At 47.8% G+C, this 16,710-nt stretch overlaps 1 protein-coding gene across 3 annotated transcripts in view; it reads left to right on the top strand.

Annotated features, from left to right (window-relative positions):
* The window catches only part of DLGAP5 (DLG associated protein 5), a 220,224-nt gene that overhangs the window by 22,892 nt on the left and 180,622 nt on the right, over positions 1-16,710 (top strand). For 2 of the 3 annotated variants that reach the window (XM_030214158.1, XM_030214156.1), the window contains exons 4-5: positions 8,686-8,793; positions 14,252-14,360. In XM_030214158.1, the coding sequence (XP_030070018.1) occupies positions 8,686-8,793; positions 14,252-14,360 (217 nt within the window). The remainder of the gene's footprint in view (positions 1-8,685; positions 8,794-14,251; positions 14,361-16,710) is intronic. The other variant, XM_030214159.1, reaches the window with a different exon arrangement.

Here is a 16,710-nt window from a genome sequence, read left to right as displayed (position 1 = left end):
GCACCGTCATCGGTCGCCTTCAGTGCTCGGTACCGGCGAGGAGTCGACGCTGAAGCGTCCGCGTCGGGAGAAGAGATCCCCTTCGGTTGTGGAGGTACCGACGCATCAGGGTCCCAGCACTTCGGTGCGGTCTCCTGGACCCGAGCAGCTTCCGGCACCGACACCTCTACCGGCCCCCCCGTCTTTCCCGGCAGCGGGCCTGGACGAGTGTCTCCGAGCCATCCTTCCGGGGATCCTGGAAGGGCTGATGCGCCGGGGGTGCTTGCGCCCTCAGCGCCGTTGACTGTGGCGCCGGCGAGCTCTAGCCCGGTGCCGAGGCCGTCGACACCGCCGCCGCTTGCGGCGCCGGTCTCGACCGCCACGCAGGTAGAGTCGACGTCGATGGAGGGAGCTTCATCCCCGCCGGCGCGGGAGTCCACCGCTCGACGACACCGAGGCCTCGGTGTCTCGACGTCGAGCCGGGCCCGGTTAAGGACTCAGCTACATGAGCTTATGTCCGATACCGAGGAAGAGGCCTCGTGGGGGGAAGAGGAGGACCCCAGATATTTCTCCTCAGAGGAGTCTGCGGGTCTTCCCTCGGACCCCACGCCTTCACCAGAGGAAGCTCTCGCCTCTTGAGAGCCTCTCTTTTGCCTCCTTTGTAAGGGATGTGTCTATTTGCATTCCCTTCCCCGTGGTCTCTGTGGGTGAGCCGAGGGCTGAGATGCTCGAGGTCCTCGACTATCCATCACCACCTAGAGAGTCCTCCATGGTGCCGTTGCACAATGTCCTCAAGGAGACACTGCTTCGGAACTGGATGAGACCGCTATCTAATCCCATCATCCCCAAGAAAGCAGAGTCCCAGTACAGAATCCACTCGGACCCAGAGTTAATGCGGCCCCAATTGCCCCATGACTCGGCGGTCGTGGATTCTGCTCTCAAGAGGGCACGGAGTTCGAGGGATACCGCCTCGGCGCCCCCGGGGCGGGAGTCTCGCACTCTGGACTCGTTTGGGAGGAAGGCCTACCAATCCTCCATGCTCGTGACCCGCATCCAGTCGTACCAGCTCTATACGAGCATCCACATGCGGAACAATGTGAAGCAACTGGCGGACCTGGTCGATAAGCTCCCGCCGGAGCAGTCCAGGCCTTATCAGGAGGTGGTCAGGCAGCTGAAGGCATGCAGAAAGTTCCTGTCCAGGGGTATCTATGACACCTGTGACGTGGCATCTCGTGCTGCGGCCCAAGGTTTAGTGATGCGCAGGCTCTCATGGCTGCGTGCCTCTGACCTGGACAACCGCACCCAGCAGAGACTGGCCGACGTCCCTTGCCGGGGGGATAATATTTTTGGTGAGAAGGTCGAGCAGCTGGTGGACCAACTGCATCAGCGGGAAACCGCCCTCGACAAGCTCTCCCACCGGGCGCCTTCAGCATCCACCTCAGCAGGTGGACGTTTTTCCCGGGCCCGGCAGGCTGTGCCCTATTCTTTTGCAAAGCGTAGGTACACCCAGCCGGCCCGAAGGCCTCGTCAGGCACAGGGACAGCCCCAGCGCGCTCGTTCTCGTCAGCAGCGTGCGCCTAAGCAGCCCCCTGCGCCTCCACAGCAAAAGCCGGGGACGGGCTTTTGACTGGATCCACGGGAACATAGCCGCCCTCAAAGTGTCCGTACGATCTGCCGGTCAGAGGGAGGTTAAAATTTTTTCACCAAAGGTGGCCTCTCATAACCTCCGACCAGTGGGTTCTCCAAATAGTGCGGTGCGGATACGCCCTGAATTTGGCCTCCCTGCCACCAAATTGTCCTCCGGGAGCTCAATCCTTCAGCTCCCATCACAAGCAGGTACTTGCAGAGGAACTCTCCGCCCTTCTCAGCGCCAATGCGGTCGAGCCCGTACCACCCGGGCAAGAAGGGCAGGGATTCTATTCCAGGTACTTCCTTGTGGAAAAGAAAACAGGGGGGATGCGTCCCATCCTAGACCTGAGAGGCCTGAACACATTCCTGGTCAAAGAAAAGTTCAGGATGCTTTCCTTGGGCACCCTTCTGCCAGTGATTCAGAAAAACGATTGGCTATGTTCCCTGGATTTAAAGGACGCATACACTCACATCCCGATACTGCCAGCTCACAGACAGTATCTCAGATTCCGCCTGGGCGCACGGCACTTTCAGTATTGTGTGCTGCCCTTTGGGCTCGCCTCTGCCCCACGAGTGTTTACAAAGTGTCTCGTGGTGGTAGCGGCTTACCTACGCAAGCTGGGAGTGCACGTGTTCCCATATCTCGACGATTGGCTGGTCAAGAGCACCTCGGAGGCAGGAGCCCTCCGGTCTATACAGTGCACTATTCAACTTCTGGAGCTACTGGGGTTTGTGATAAATTACCCAAAGTCCCATCTCCAGCCAACACAGTCTCTGGAATTCATAGGAGCTCTGCTGAATACTCAGACGGCTCAGGCCTTCCTTCCCGAAGCGAGGGCCAACAACCTCCTGTCCTTGGCTTCGCAGACCAGAGCGTCTCAGCAGGTCACAGCTCGGCAGATGTTGAGACTTCTGGGTCATATGGCCTCCACAGTTCATGTGACTCTCATGGCTCGTCTTCACATGAGATCTGCTCAATGGACCCTAGCTTCCCAGTGGTTTCAAGCCACCGGGAATCTAGAAGATGTCATCCGCCTCTCCACCAGTTGCCGCACTTCACTGCTCTGGTGGACCATCCGGACCAATTTGACCCTGGGACGTCCATTCCAAATCCCGCAGCCCACGAAAGTGCTGACGACGGATGCATCTCGCCTGGGGTGGGGAGCTCATGTCGATGGGCTTCACACCCAGGGTCTGTGGTCCCCCCAGGAAAAGGATCTGCAGATCAACCTCCTGGAGCTCCGAGCGATCTGGAACGCACTGAAGGCTTTCAGAGACCGGCTGTCCCACCAAATTATTCAAATTCGGACAGACAATCAGGTTGTAATGTATTACACCAACAAGCAGGGGGGCACCGGATCTCGCCCCTTGTGTCAGGAAGCCGTCGGCATGTGGCGTTGGGCTTGCCAGTTCGGCATGCTCCTCCAAGCCACATACCTGGCAGGTGTAAACAACAGTCTGGCCGACAGACTGAGCAGAGTCATGCAACCGCACGAGTGGTCTCTTCATTCCAGAGTGGTACGCAAGATCTTCCGAGAGTGGGGCACCCCCTCGGTGGACCTTTTCGCCTCTCAGACCAACCACAAGCTGCCTCTGTTCTGTTCCAGACTACAGGCACACGGCAGACTGGCGTCGGATGCCTTTCTCCTCCATTGGGGGACCGGCCTCCTGTATGCTTATCCTTCCATACCTTTGGTGGGGAAGACCTTACTGAAGCTCAAGCAAGACCACGGCACCATGATTCTGATAGCGCCCTTTTGGCCCCGTCAGATCTGGTTCCCTCTTCTTCTGGTGTTGTCCTCAGAAGAACTGTGGAGATTGGAGTGTTTTCCGACTCTCATCTCGCAGAACGACGGAGCGTTGCTGCACCCCAACCTTCAGTCCCTGGCTCTCACGGCCTGGATGTTGAGGGCGTAGACTTCACTGCGTTGGGTCTGTCTGAGGGTGTCTCCCGTGTCTTGCTTGCCTCTAGGAAGGATTCCACTAAAAAGAGTTACTTTTTCAAGTGGAGGAGGTTTGTCGTCTGGTGTGAGAGCAAGGCCCTAGAACCTCGTTCTTGCCCTGCACAGAACCTGCTTGAATACCTTCTACACTTATCAGAGTCTGGCCTCAAGACCAACTCAGTAAGGAATCACCTTAGTGCGATTAGTGCTTACCATTATCGTGTGGAAGGTAAAGCCATCTCTGGAGAGCCTTTAGTAGTTCAATTCATGAGAGGCTTGCTCTTGTCAAAGCCCCCTATCAAGCCTCCTACAGTGTCATGGGATCTCAATGTCGTCCTCACCCAGCTGATGAAACCTCCTTTTGAGCCACTGAATACCTGCCATCTGAAGTACTTGACCTGGAAGTTCATTTTCTTGGTGGCAGTTACTTCAGCTCGTAGGGTCAGTGAGCTTCAAGCCCTAGTAGCTCATGCTTCATATACCAAATTTCATCACAACAGAGTAGTGCTCCGCACCCACCCAAAGTTCCTGCCGAAGGTGGTGTCGGAGTTCCATCTTAACCAGTCAATTGTCTTGCCAACATTCTTCCCCAGGCCGCATACCCGCCCTGCTGAACGTCAGTTGCACACATTGGACTGCAAGAGAGCATTGGCCTTCTACTTGGAGCGGACACAGCCCCACAGACAGTCCGCCCAATTGTTTATTTCTTTTGACCCTAACAGGCTAGGGGTAGCTGTCGGGAAACGCACCATCTCCAATTGGCTAGCAGATTGCATTTCCTTCACTTACGCCCAGGCTGGGCTGGCTCTTGAGGGTCATGTCACGGCTCATAGTGTTAGAGCCATGGCAGCGTCAGTGGCCCACTTGAAGTCAGCCACTATTGAAGAGATTTGCAAGGCTGCGACGTGGTCATCTGTCCACACATTCACATCACATTACTGCCTCCAGCAGGATACCCGACGCGACAGTCGGTTCGGGCAGTCGGTGCTGCAGAATCTGTTTGGGGTGTAAATCCAACTCCACCCTCCAGGACCCGAATTTATTCTGGTCAGGCTGCACTCTCAGTTAGTTGTTCTTCGTAGGTCAATTTTCTGTTGTACCCTCGTTGTTGCGAGGTTCAATTGACCTGGGTTCTTGTTTTGAGTGAGCCTGAGAGCTAGGGATACCCCAGTCGTGAGAACAAGCAGCCTGCTTGTCCTCGGAGAAAGCGAATGATACATACCTGTAGCAGGTGTTCTCCGAGGACAGCAGGCTGATTGTTCTCACCTACCCTCCCTCCTCCCCTTTGGAGTTGCGTTTTCATCTTTTGCTTGTCATTCAACTGGCGGGAACGGTCGCGCACGGGCGGGAAGACGGCCGCGCATGCGCGGTGGGCGTGCCCTGCGTGCGGACCGCCCGCGAAGCTTTTTCCGGTTGGTGGGGGCTGCCGCGGACGTCACCCAGTCGTGAGAACAATCAGCCTGCTGTCCTCGGAGAACACCTGCTACAGGTATGTATCATTCACTATTTCTCTGGACCATATTGCAGATGAAGAGCAATCAACCTTGTTTGTGTTACTTTTAATATTCACTGTGGAAGTAGCATTAGAAATTCAAATTTCTATAGTGTCCCACAGATCAATCCAGAGACTTTTGTGGGTTATGTCCCTCTATGAGCAGATGGAGACAGCTATATGTGGTTGTGCAGCCAGCTTCTTTTCAGTATTCTAACTAGCAGGTAGAGGTTCATAATAGTGCAGTTCTGGGTTGATCCAGCTCCTAGCCTGCCCACAGGTCTAAGTTGAACCTGGATCGGGATTGAGGTACCAGAGATTGGGTTTCTTGTTGGAGAATATACCTGGTGGTGCCCTCCTCCTCCAGGTGACCCCTTTGTTGGCACCCTGCTCCTGGCCTCAGCTATTCTCTCCTGCCTTTAAAAAAAAAAAAATCCACAGCTGGATATCTTTATTCGGCTGCTGAGGTAAGCGCTGCCAGACAGTTTGCAGCACAAACTGCAGAAAGGGAATCGAATGGAGGAGTGCTTAGTTGGCGGGGAACTCTGTTTAAGGGGGAAGTTTTTTCGGCATTTGGTTCAGTGCTCCGATGTCGCAGACATCAGAAGCTGTGAAGCACTGCTCCTCGTGGGAACCGCGACTGGCGGCTGTTATGCATGTTCGCGGCAAAGCGCGTCGGACATGGCGCTGGTGATTTCTGAGAATCTGGGGTCCTCTAGCGGCATGGAGGAGCCAACTTGACGTGGCGGGAAACTCGGGCCCGGTTGTGAAGTGCCCTACTACTGGTGCAACTTTTCGGCACTGCACGTGGCAGCGGGGGAGACTCGTCCTGATCAGATTTGTGGGGTATTTGGATTCTGATCTGACAGACGACCTGGGACAGGCAACGGGGAGCGAGGAAGTGCCTTTTTCGTCTGAATTTGTGATCCAGATGCACAAGGCATTCATGCTTAAACGATCAGGGAGTTCTTGGCTTCGGTATGCTCCTCCCTCCTCTCCCGGGTCATGTTCATCAGCACAGCCGCTCCTGACCAAGCAGCTCTGAGTTGATTGCGAAACACCCCAGAAGAATGATGTTGGTAGCACCAGACTGGCGTCAACGCCGATGGTATGAAGATCTTATCCAGCTGCTGGTGGATCATTTGCTGCGTCTTCCCATTCAGGGAGGGCTCCTGTTTCAAGAACCCATTCGGATGGAGGATCCCTCCCAGTTTGGTCTTAATTCCTGGCCTTTGAAAGGGTGTATTTGAGGAAGAAAGGATATCCTGATGTGGTTATTGCGACCAGTCCAAAAAGCTGTCTACTTCCACAGTGTACGCTAGAGTCTGGCGCACCTTTGAAGCGTGTTCTTTGGCTGGCATACTCGCTGCCTATGCTTCAGTATCTAGCCTTTTTGCAAGAGGGTCTAGAGAAGTCACTCTTCCTTGACGGTTCAGGTGGTGGATATGGCATGCTTTTGGGGCTGCCTTCAGGGTTCATCGTTAGCTGCTCACCCAGACGTCGTCCGATTCCTTATGGCGCGTGAAGCCTTTGGACCATCTGTCATTGAAGGACCTAATTTTAAGAGGTTTTCCTGGTGGCCTTAGCCCGCCAAGTCTTGGAGCTGCAGGCATTATTGTGCAGGAATCCTTTTCTCCGTTTTATAGAAGCAGGAGTTTGCATTCAGACGGTTCCATCCTTCTTGCCTAAGGTGGTGTCCCGTTTTTCCATCTGTATCAGCCTCTAATATTGGCTGTGTTTCGACGGGAGGACTATCCCACCGAGTTTTGAGTTCTACAGTGTCTGGATGTTCGTCACATTCTTATCCATTACCTGGAGGTCACTAATGACTTCTGCGGGTCAGATCATCTCTTTGTCCTCCATGCAGGGAGGAACAAAGGGGATGTTCAGGCCTCTAAGACTTGAACTTCTAAGTCTTATATTCTGAAGACTCGATCTCTCTGAAAGTCCTTTATTTGAATAACACAATGTTTACTCACAAGTCAACTGTAGATCAGAGGTTCTGCCCCAATGGCAAAGAGTCTGTGATTCTGAAAACATTAGCTCAGAGCTGGTTGAATGGAGCACAATATTTTATTTTTTTTTAGTAAGATATATTCAAGGTAAAAACTAAGTACTCTAACAGAGGGTAACATAGGAAAGGGTTCTGTACTGTCTAACAAATGGAGCCTACCTGAGACTAAAGGGAACAGAAAAAGGGCACACTCTGACCCATTGAGCAGGGGGAAAACCCACCAGTGGGAACAGAGCCTGCCAACTAGCAACAGCATAACCAATCATATAACAGTTCTATGCAGACAGGCTAGTGAAGTCACATTGCCTGATAACTACACCCCCCACAATGCAACGCTCATGTGACTCTGCAGTGAGAATGACAGAAAAAGTGTCACACCCACCCCAGAGCCACATTACAATCAGGGAAAGGCTGTCAGAGGATAGAACAGGGGGATATGGCTTCTAAAGCTGTGTTGGTTGCAGGAGGGGATAGCCTCGGCTTATATAGCCGTTGGATGACCTCCTCCTCTTCAGGTGCTTTGAACGAGAGTGCAGGCAGGGTTGATGTGGGGAGCGTTTGTTTACGCTTTCCAAAAATACTAGGACAAGGGGGCATGCGATGAAGCTGCAGTGTAGTAAATTTAAAACAAATTGGAGGAAAATTTTCTTCACTCAACGCGTAGTTAGACTCTGGAATTCATTGCCAGAAAAAGTGGTTAAGGCGGTTGACTTAGCGGACTTCAAAAAAGGGTTGGACGGCTTCCTGGAGGAAAAGGCCATAGAATGTTATTGAATGGACGTGGGAATAATCCACTTTTATGGGATGGGCAGGACAAATAGTTTGTTCTTTTGGCTGCTGTCTGAGACAGAGTGCTGGGCTCGATGGACCCTTGGTCTGTCCCGGTATGGCGATACTTATGTACATGCAGAAGCTCATTTGGTGGTGTTGGAGGACATTTGCAGGGCCGCCACTTGGGCCGCTGTACTTTTACTTCACGAGGCATTACAGATTGGATGTGGCAGCCTGTCAGGATGTGGCATTTGGAGCTTTGTTGCTTGCGTCTGGGGTGGATCTTTCCCCACCATACTTGAGAACTGCTTTGTTCCATCCTACAAGTCTCTGGATTGATCTGTGGGTCGCTATGGAAGGAAAAATTAGTTCTTATCTCATAACTTTCTTTCCATTAATCCCAACGGATCAATCCCGAGGCCCGCCCTTTTCTGGAACAGTGTTCTGTGGTTTGTTCAGGTTTCATGTTTGTTCATGGTGTTGCAAGTGTTCCTGCATTTGGCTTCCCTTTTATCAAAACAAAATTTTTCCTCTACTCAAGAAGTTAATACAGTTTCCAATAAAGTAGTATGATTGTACCTCACGCTTGAGCGGTTGTGGTTTTAAATTTGGATCTTGGAGGAAGGAGAGTGTTCAGCTTGATTGGTTTACTGGATTTCCACTGCTTTACTGTCAACAATACTGAAATAAGCTGGCTGCACATGACCACATATAACTATCTCTGAAGTTCTCTCTATCTCCATCTGCTGGTAGAGGGACATAACCCATAAGCCTCTGGATTGATCTGTTGGGGACTACTAGACAGAAGAAAATTATCAGGTAAGAACTAATTTTTCCTTTTTTTTTTTTTTCTCTAGGGGTGTTTGCAGCCAGCACCGTCTGCCATAGCAAGAGTTACAAGATCAATGGCAAAGAATCCAGCTGAACAAGCTGTGAAGATACCCACTAGATCCCAGAATTCTGTGGTTTGTCTTGAGATTTTTTTTTCTCATTTTGTTAAAAATTTAGTTTTTTTTTTATAAGGGGTTCTAAAGGTATTGCTGTCTCATTTTTAGAAATAATAGGTTGTCTTTCTGTGCACGTTGTGTGTGTGTAACCATTTAATTTTTATAGCAATGGTTTTCAGTGTCTGGTTTCCACAGCCCTATTAAGAGCCACTCAAATGTAACACACAAAAAATGCAAACGTGTAATTCCACTCCCACTTGGTCAAAGGACCATACAAATGATTGATAGTTTCAGAAACAATCAAGTTCTTTCCCCCTTAATTGGGTAGCCAGAGACAATGTTACATCAAGCTACTTCATATGGATATGTTATAGGTGTGTTATTCTTTACTATTTTGGATTTTTTGCACTGTTGAGTACAGATATGAATTTTTAGCAGGCTCCTTTTGTATTGCTAGGATATTTTTGTACTGTGTTCTGACATGCTTCATATTTTGTAATATCTAAAGTTGGTTTATATTTTGGTCTCCATCAAACCCGTGGAGTTGGTTGGAAGCAATTATGGGAGTCTTTAAGCTTAGCTCGAGTTATCTGACGCAGGACCCATAACAAAATGGGCCCTGCTGCAGATAACTTCAGCTAAGCTTTAGTAAAAGAACACCTCTTTTCCCCCCCCCCCCCCCCCCCCCCAATATGTGGTATGTTTATCTATCATTTCATACCTATCTTTGTCCTGGATCTAAAGTACTGGTAAACTCATATTTACCATATAGAACAAAAACTTTAAAGGTTTGGTGTACTGATTGCACAGCCACTTTTAATGCGACATCTAGGATCTTGGCTCAGAGAAATGTGCAGACTCTCATGGCTGTGTGTTTCTGACCTGGAACATTCTATTCAGCAGAGGTTGGCGGATCCCCCATGCCGGGGAGGATAACCTTTTCGGAGAGAAGGTGAAGGAGGACGCAGAACAAATCAAAAAGCACACCGATAACATCTCTTGTCTCTCCCGCCGGGCACCTTCTGTATCAGCCTCCTCAGCAAGCCAAGGAGGAGTTCCTATTACTATCCAAGGTTTAGGTAAACCCTTTGTCTCGCCAGCCTACTCAGGCACAACCCCAGTGTGCTCATTCACATCAACAGTGTGCACCAAAGGCCCCTGCAGCTTCCCAGGCAAAGCAAGGGATGAGCTTTGACTGGCTCCAGAGGTCGGGGGGGGGGGGGGGGGGAAGTTTTTTCACGAAAAGTGGCCTCTTATAACCTCCAACCAGTGGGTTCTTCAAATAGTCCGTCTCGGATGTACGCCCTTAGTTGGTGTATCAAACCTCCAAACTGCTTACCGAGAGCCCATTTATTCACCTCTCAGGCCAAGCAGGTACTTGCAGAGGAACTCTGTCCTTCTGAAGGCTCATGCGGTCGAGCTCGTTCCACCAGGGGAGGAAGGGCGAGTATTCTATTCCAGGTACTTCCTTGTGCAAAAGAAAATGGGGATACATCCCATCCTAGACCTAAGGGCTCTGAACAAATTCCTAGTCCGAGAAAAGTTCTGGATGGTTTCCCTGGGCACCCTTCTCCCAGTGGTTCAGAAAAACGATTGGCTATGCTCTCTGGACTTAAAGGATTCATATACTCGCATCCCGATACTTCCAACCCACTGAGAGTATCTTCAGTTTCGGCTGGAAACACATTTTCAGTACTGTATGATGCCTTTTGGCCTTGCATCAGCTCCCAGGGTTTTCACCAAATGTCTAGCGATAGTTGCAGCATCGCTATGCAGACTGAGAGTCCATGTGTTCCTTTTATCGCAATGATTGGCTGGTGAAGAGCATCTCGGATGAAGGTGCTCAGGAGTCCATACTGTTGACTATTTGGGTGCTTGAGCTACTAGGGTTCGTTTTAAACTACCCCAAGTCCCATCTCCATCCTGTCCAGTGATTGGCGATCGTAGGAGTCCTGCTTGATACTCAGACGGTTTGAGCCTACCTCCCGGAGATGAGAGCAGACAATCTGGTCACACTCGTGTCCAAGGTTAATACCACTCAGCAGGTCACAGATAGATGTTGAGATTGTTGGGCCACATGGGTTCCATAGTGTACATTATACCCATGGCACATCCTCGCATGAGATCAGCTGAATGGACTCTAGCTTCTCAGTGGTATCCAAGTATCCCCAGAGCTTGTATGCTCTCTTCAGGGGTGGACAAATCAATCCAATTTGACTCTGGGGCTTCCATTCTAAATTCCTCAGCTGTAAAAAGTGCTGACGGATGCATCTCTCTTTGGATGAAGAGCTCATGTAGATTGGTTTCACACTTGAGGAGCTTAGTCCTCCCAGGAAACGAATCCTCTGAGTGATCTGGAACACTCTAAAGGCTTTCAGAGATCGGTTATCTTGCCAAATTGTTCTCATCCAAACAGACAGGTTACAGTGTATTACACCAACAAGCAGGGGGCAACGGATCATGCCCTCTGTGTAGGGAGGCCGTCCGGATGTGGCATTGGGCTTGCCAACATAGCATATTCCTTCGAGCCACTAATCTGGCATGCAAAAACAATACTTGGCCGACGGACTGAACAGGATAATGCAACCTCACAAGTGGCCTCTCAATTTGGGCTTAGCCTGCAAGATCTTCCGAGCATGGGGCACCCACCTCAGTGGATCTTTTGCTACTCTGCGCAACCACAAAGTCCCTCAGTTCTGTTCCAGGCTTCGGGCCCACGACAGATTAGCATCGGATGCCTTTCTTCTCAGTTGGGGGACAGGTCTTCTGTATGCGTATCCTCCCATATCTCTAGTTGGAAAGGCTTTGTTGAAACTCAAGCAAGACTACAGAACCATGATTATGATCCCTGCTCTACTGGCTGTAGCAAATTTGGTTTCCTCTACTTTTGGGGAATGTTTTCTGAACCTCATAATGCAGAATGAGTGGTCCCTTCTACATCCCAACCTTCAATCTCTGGCTGTCATAGCTTGGATGTTGAGAGCCTAGAATTTGCTTCCTTGGGTCTTTTGTAGAGGTCTCCCTCCATACAGGAAAGATTCCACTAAGAGGTGCTATTTTTTTCAAATGGAGGAGGTTTGCTGTCAGGTGTGGGGTCAAGGCCCTAGATCCCCTTGCTTTCCCTACACAGACCCTGCTTGAATACCTTCTACACCTATCAAGAGTCTGGTTTAAAGACCAACTCTGTAAGGGTTCACCTTAGTGCAGTTAGTGATTTCCAGCGTGTAGAAGGTAAGTCCATCTCTGGACAGCCTCTAGTTTTCGCTTCATGAGAGGTTTGTTTTTGTCAAAGCCCCCTGTCAAAAGTTCACCTGTGTCATGAGATCTCAACGTTGTTCTTAGCCAGCTGATGAAAGCTCCTTTTGAGCCACTGAATTCCTGCCATCTGAAGTACTTGACCTAGAAGATTGTTTCCTTGGTGGGTGTTATTTCAGCTCATAGGGTCAGTGAGCTTCAGGCCTTAGTAGTGGATGTAACTTTATACTAAGTTTCATCACAACAGAGTAGTCCTCCACATGCACACTGTTCCTGCTGAAAGTGGTGTCGAGGTTCCATCTGAACCAGTCAATTGTCTTACCAATATTCTTTCCCTGACCTTATGTCCATCCTGGCAAAAGCAGCTTGTACACCTTGGATTGTAAGAGCATTGGCCTACTATATGGAGCGGACAAGGCCCCACAGACAGTCTGCCCAGGTTTTTTTTCTTTTGATCTCAACAGGATGGGAGTCGCCATCAGGAAATGCATCATTTCTAATTGGCTGGCAGATTACATTTCTTTCACTTATGCCCAGGCTGGGCTGGCCCTAGAGGGTCATGTCACGGCTCATAATGTCAGAGCCATGGCTGTGTCTGTAGCCCACTTGAGAGCCTCCACTGAAGAAATTTGCAAGACTGTGACGTCTTCAGTCCACATCACACTACTGCTTTGAGCAGTATACCCGACGCAACAGTCTGTTCGGGCAGACAGTGTTGCAGAATCTGGGGTCTAGAATCCAACTCTACCCTCTTAGGCCAGTTTTATTCTGTCCCAGGCTGCACTCTCATTCAGATGGTATATAGTTTCAGGTTAATTTGTGTTATGTCCTCGCCGTTGCGAGGCCCAACTGACCAATGTTTGCTGTTTTTGGTGAGCCTGGATTCTAGGGATTCCCACTTGTAATAAGCCTGCTTGTCCTTGAAGAAAGCAAAGGTATTTATTTAACTGTAGCAGGTGTTCCCCAAGGACAGCAGGCTTTATATTTTCAGAATCCCTCCCACTTCCTCTTGGAGTTGTCTCCTTTGTTTTTACTTTGCTGTAGTATAAAACTGAGGAGACCATGTTTGCACGGCGGGCATGAAGGCACTTGCGCATGCGCAGTACAGCATGTCTGCTCTCATTAGACCTTTGTATATTCTGGACCAGGTGACACGGGTTGGTGTCACGCACTTGTGACTTCCTGATTATTCCAATCACAACTATTAAGGAACCCTCCTATCTGTCCATCCTAATTACATACTCACGACTGATTATATCTTGTCCTGATATCATTATGTTATGTTATGTTGATCTTTCAATCTACTTCCAATCCAATATGATTTACTTATGCACTCTTATTTGTAATAATTGTAAAATTATTATTCCGTTAATATGATTGCTTTGATATTCTATGTACCCATCTGTATCTATATTTTGAAATTCTTTCCTATAATATGTACACGTTGCTGTAACATTTTGTAAGCCACATTGAGCCTGCAAATAGGTGGGAAAATGTGGGATACAAGTGCAGCAAATAAATAAAGCCTGCTGTCTTTGGATAAAACCTGCTACAGGTAAGTATCTACCATGGAAGCAGTATTTGGAGTGGATTAAAATAAATTTCAGGTTTTTATCTATCCAGGAATTTAATTTTTCTGTTTTTTTTTTGTTTCTATCTAGAATATAAGGTAGAGCATAACAGCTATATGTCTTATACAAACTAATTAAATAGTACATGAATCTGAATCTAATTTATGCAATTACAAAACATAAACATATCAAGAATTAGCTCATCTAATTAACATCATTTAAAAATTTGGGTTCATTAATCTTATCCAGACCTGGATGATTGTACAAAAAGGCTAGTATCCTACAGGCGCTTATACTTTCCAACTGTCTGCTAGATATTATCTTTGGTAGGGTGGCTAGGAATAACTGGGCAAACTGGATGGGCTGGTTGGTCTTTCCTTATCAGCACTTATTGTGTTTGCCAAGAACTACTGAAGGAGCCTTAATATCAGTCAAGCTTCCTACCAATGATCAAAAGTCATATGAAATGAAAAAGCAGGGACAGAAAGGGGAGGGGTTTAGGTTTTTCTCTTATATATAGACCCATCGGATTTACTCACCTGGTCTATTTTGCATGCAAGATGAAGGGTTTTGTAGGTTGGATGGGGATATCTTGTTGGATATAATAAACAGTTACATGAAATGTAAAGTTGTTTTTTGTGTGTTTTTAGACCATTGCTAAAACCACAACTAAAGGGAATGGTGACCATACGGTTCGGAGTGGGCATAAACACCCTACAGCTGCAAGAAAAGAAACTGATAAAGGAAAAGGTACCAGAGGTCTGTCCAAAAAAGAAAGGGTAGGGCAGATGCTTTAAGAGTAGCGTTAGTTTCCTTGTCATCAGCAGCAGATGAATCCATTAACTGATGGGTTGTATCCGCCTACCAGCAGGTGGCGATAGAGAACACTGAAAAACCATAGTGCCTCTTGGACGGCTAGCCCCAACTGCGTTCAGTATTTCTCTCTCTCCCAGCAGGTGTGGACGTAGCTTGAAAAAAAACACAACGAAAACGGAAGATGTACAGAAAGACCAAACTAAAATCACAAATGTAAAAAAGCCAATATCATTTATTAAGACCCTACACAGTCCGTGTTTCGGCCAGAGAGGCCTTCTTCAGGGGTCTAAGACAAAACAAAAATACAACACATATATCATAAAAGTTAATAATAAAACATTTACATTGTTGCAAGCTAATACATCATAAATGCGTATTTCAAATAAACATTAAAATATAAAACAAACCGCATTAAGACATATCTCAATAAAAATATCAAATCTACAAAGGCAGTATGCAATAGTGATGGTGGAAGTTTAAAACATAAACATATGAAGGTTATCTTGTAAAGGCAGGGATATTAAAAACATAAATAATAGAAATGATAATGCACCCAAAGAATATATATAACCAAAGTCTGCGAACTGGCATACATTGATAGAACTGAAAAATGAGCTTGCGGAGCTACTGCTAGTGATATGCAACTTATCCTTAAAATCGAGCGTGGTACCGGAAGATTGGAGGATGGCCAATGTAACGCCCATTTTTAAAAAAGGCTCCAGGGGAGATCCGGGAAATTATAGACCGGTGAGTCTGACGTCGGTGCCGGGGAAATGGTAGAGGCTATTATTAAAAACAAAATTACAGAGCACATCCGAGGACATGGATTACTGAGACCGAGTCAGCACGGCTTTTGCGTGGGGAAATCTTGCCTGACCAATTTACTTCAATTCTTTGAAGGAGTGAACAAACATGTGGACAAAGGGGAACCGGTTGATATTGTGTATCTGGATTTTCAAAAGGCATTTGACAAGGTACTTCATGAAAGGCTACAGAGGAAATTGGAGGGTCATGGGATAGGAGAAAATGTCCTATTGTGGATTAAAAACTGGTTGAAGGATAGGAGACAGAGTGGGGTTAAATGGGCAGTATTCACAATGGAGAAGGGTAGTTAGTGGGGTTCCTCAGGGGTCTGTGCTAGGACCGCTGCTTAATATATTTATAAATGATTTAGAGATGGGAGTAACTAGTGAGGTAATTAAATTTGCTGATGACACAAAGTTATTCAAAGTCGTTAACTCGCGACAGGATTGTGAAAAATTACAAGAGGACCTTACGAGACTGGGAGACTGGGCGGCTAAATGGCAGATGACGTTTAATGTGAGCAAGTGCAAGGTGATGCATGTGGGGAAAAAAGAACCCGAATTATAGCTACGTCATGCAAGGTTCCAAGTTAGGAGTTACGGACCAAGAAAGGGATCTGGGTGTCGTCGTCGATAACACACTGAAACCTTCTGCTCAGTGTGCTGCTGCGGCTAGGAAAGCGAATAGAATGTTGGGTATTATTAGGAAAGGTATGGAAAACAGGTGTGAGGATGTTATAATGCTATTGTATTGCTCCATGGTGCGACTGCACCTTGAGTATTGTGTTCAATTCTGGTCGCCGCATCTCAAGAAAGACATAGTAGAATTGGAAAAGGTGCAGCGAAGGGTGACTAAAATGATAGAGGGGATGGGACGACTTCCCTATGAAGAAAGACTAAGGAGGCTAGGGCTATTCAGCTTGGAGAAGAGACGGCTGAGGGGAGACATGATAGAGGTAAATAAAATAATGAGTGGGGTGGAACAGGTGGATGTGAAGTGTCCACGCTTTCCAAAAATACTAGGACTAGGGGGCATGCGATGAAACTACAGTGTAGTAAATTTAAAACAAATCGGAGAAAATTTTTCTTCACCCAACGTGTAATTAAACTCTGGAATTCATTGCCGGAAAATGTGGTGAAGGCGGTTAGCTTAGCAGAGTTTAAAAAGGGGTTGGACGGTTTCCTAAAGGACAAGTCCATAAACCGCTACTAAACAGACTTGGAAAAATCCAAAATCCCAGGAATAACATGTATAGAATGTTTGTACATTTGGGAAGCTTGCCAGGTGCCCTTGGCCTGGATTGGCCGCTGTCGTGGACAAGATGCTGGGCTCGATGGACCCTTGGTCTTTTCCCAGTATGGCATTACTTATGTACTTATGATTTAAATATTAATGTGCGATTATAAATACAGCCATACTTAAATAATAAGAACCAAAGATAAAATATATATATATATATATATATATAAACAGCTATATATATATATAT

Source organism: Microcaecilia unicolor, chromosome 9 (assembly GCF_901765095.1).
Source record: "Microcaecilia unicolor chromosome 9, aMicUni1.1, whole genome shotgun sequence".
NCBI lineage: Eukaryota > Metazoa > Chordata > Amphibia > Gymnophiona > Siphonopidae > Microcaecilia > Microcaecilia unicolor.
Note: the sequence above shows the minus strand (reverse complement) of the source record. Positions and strands in the feature narration are given on the sequence as shown.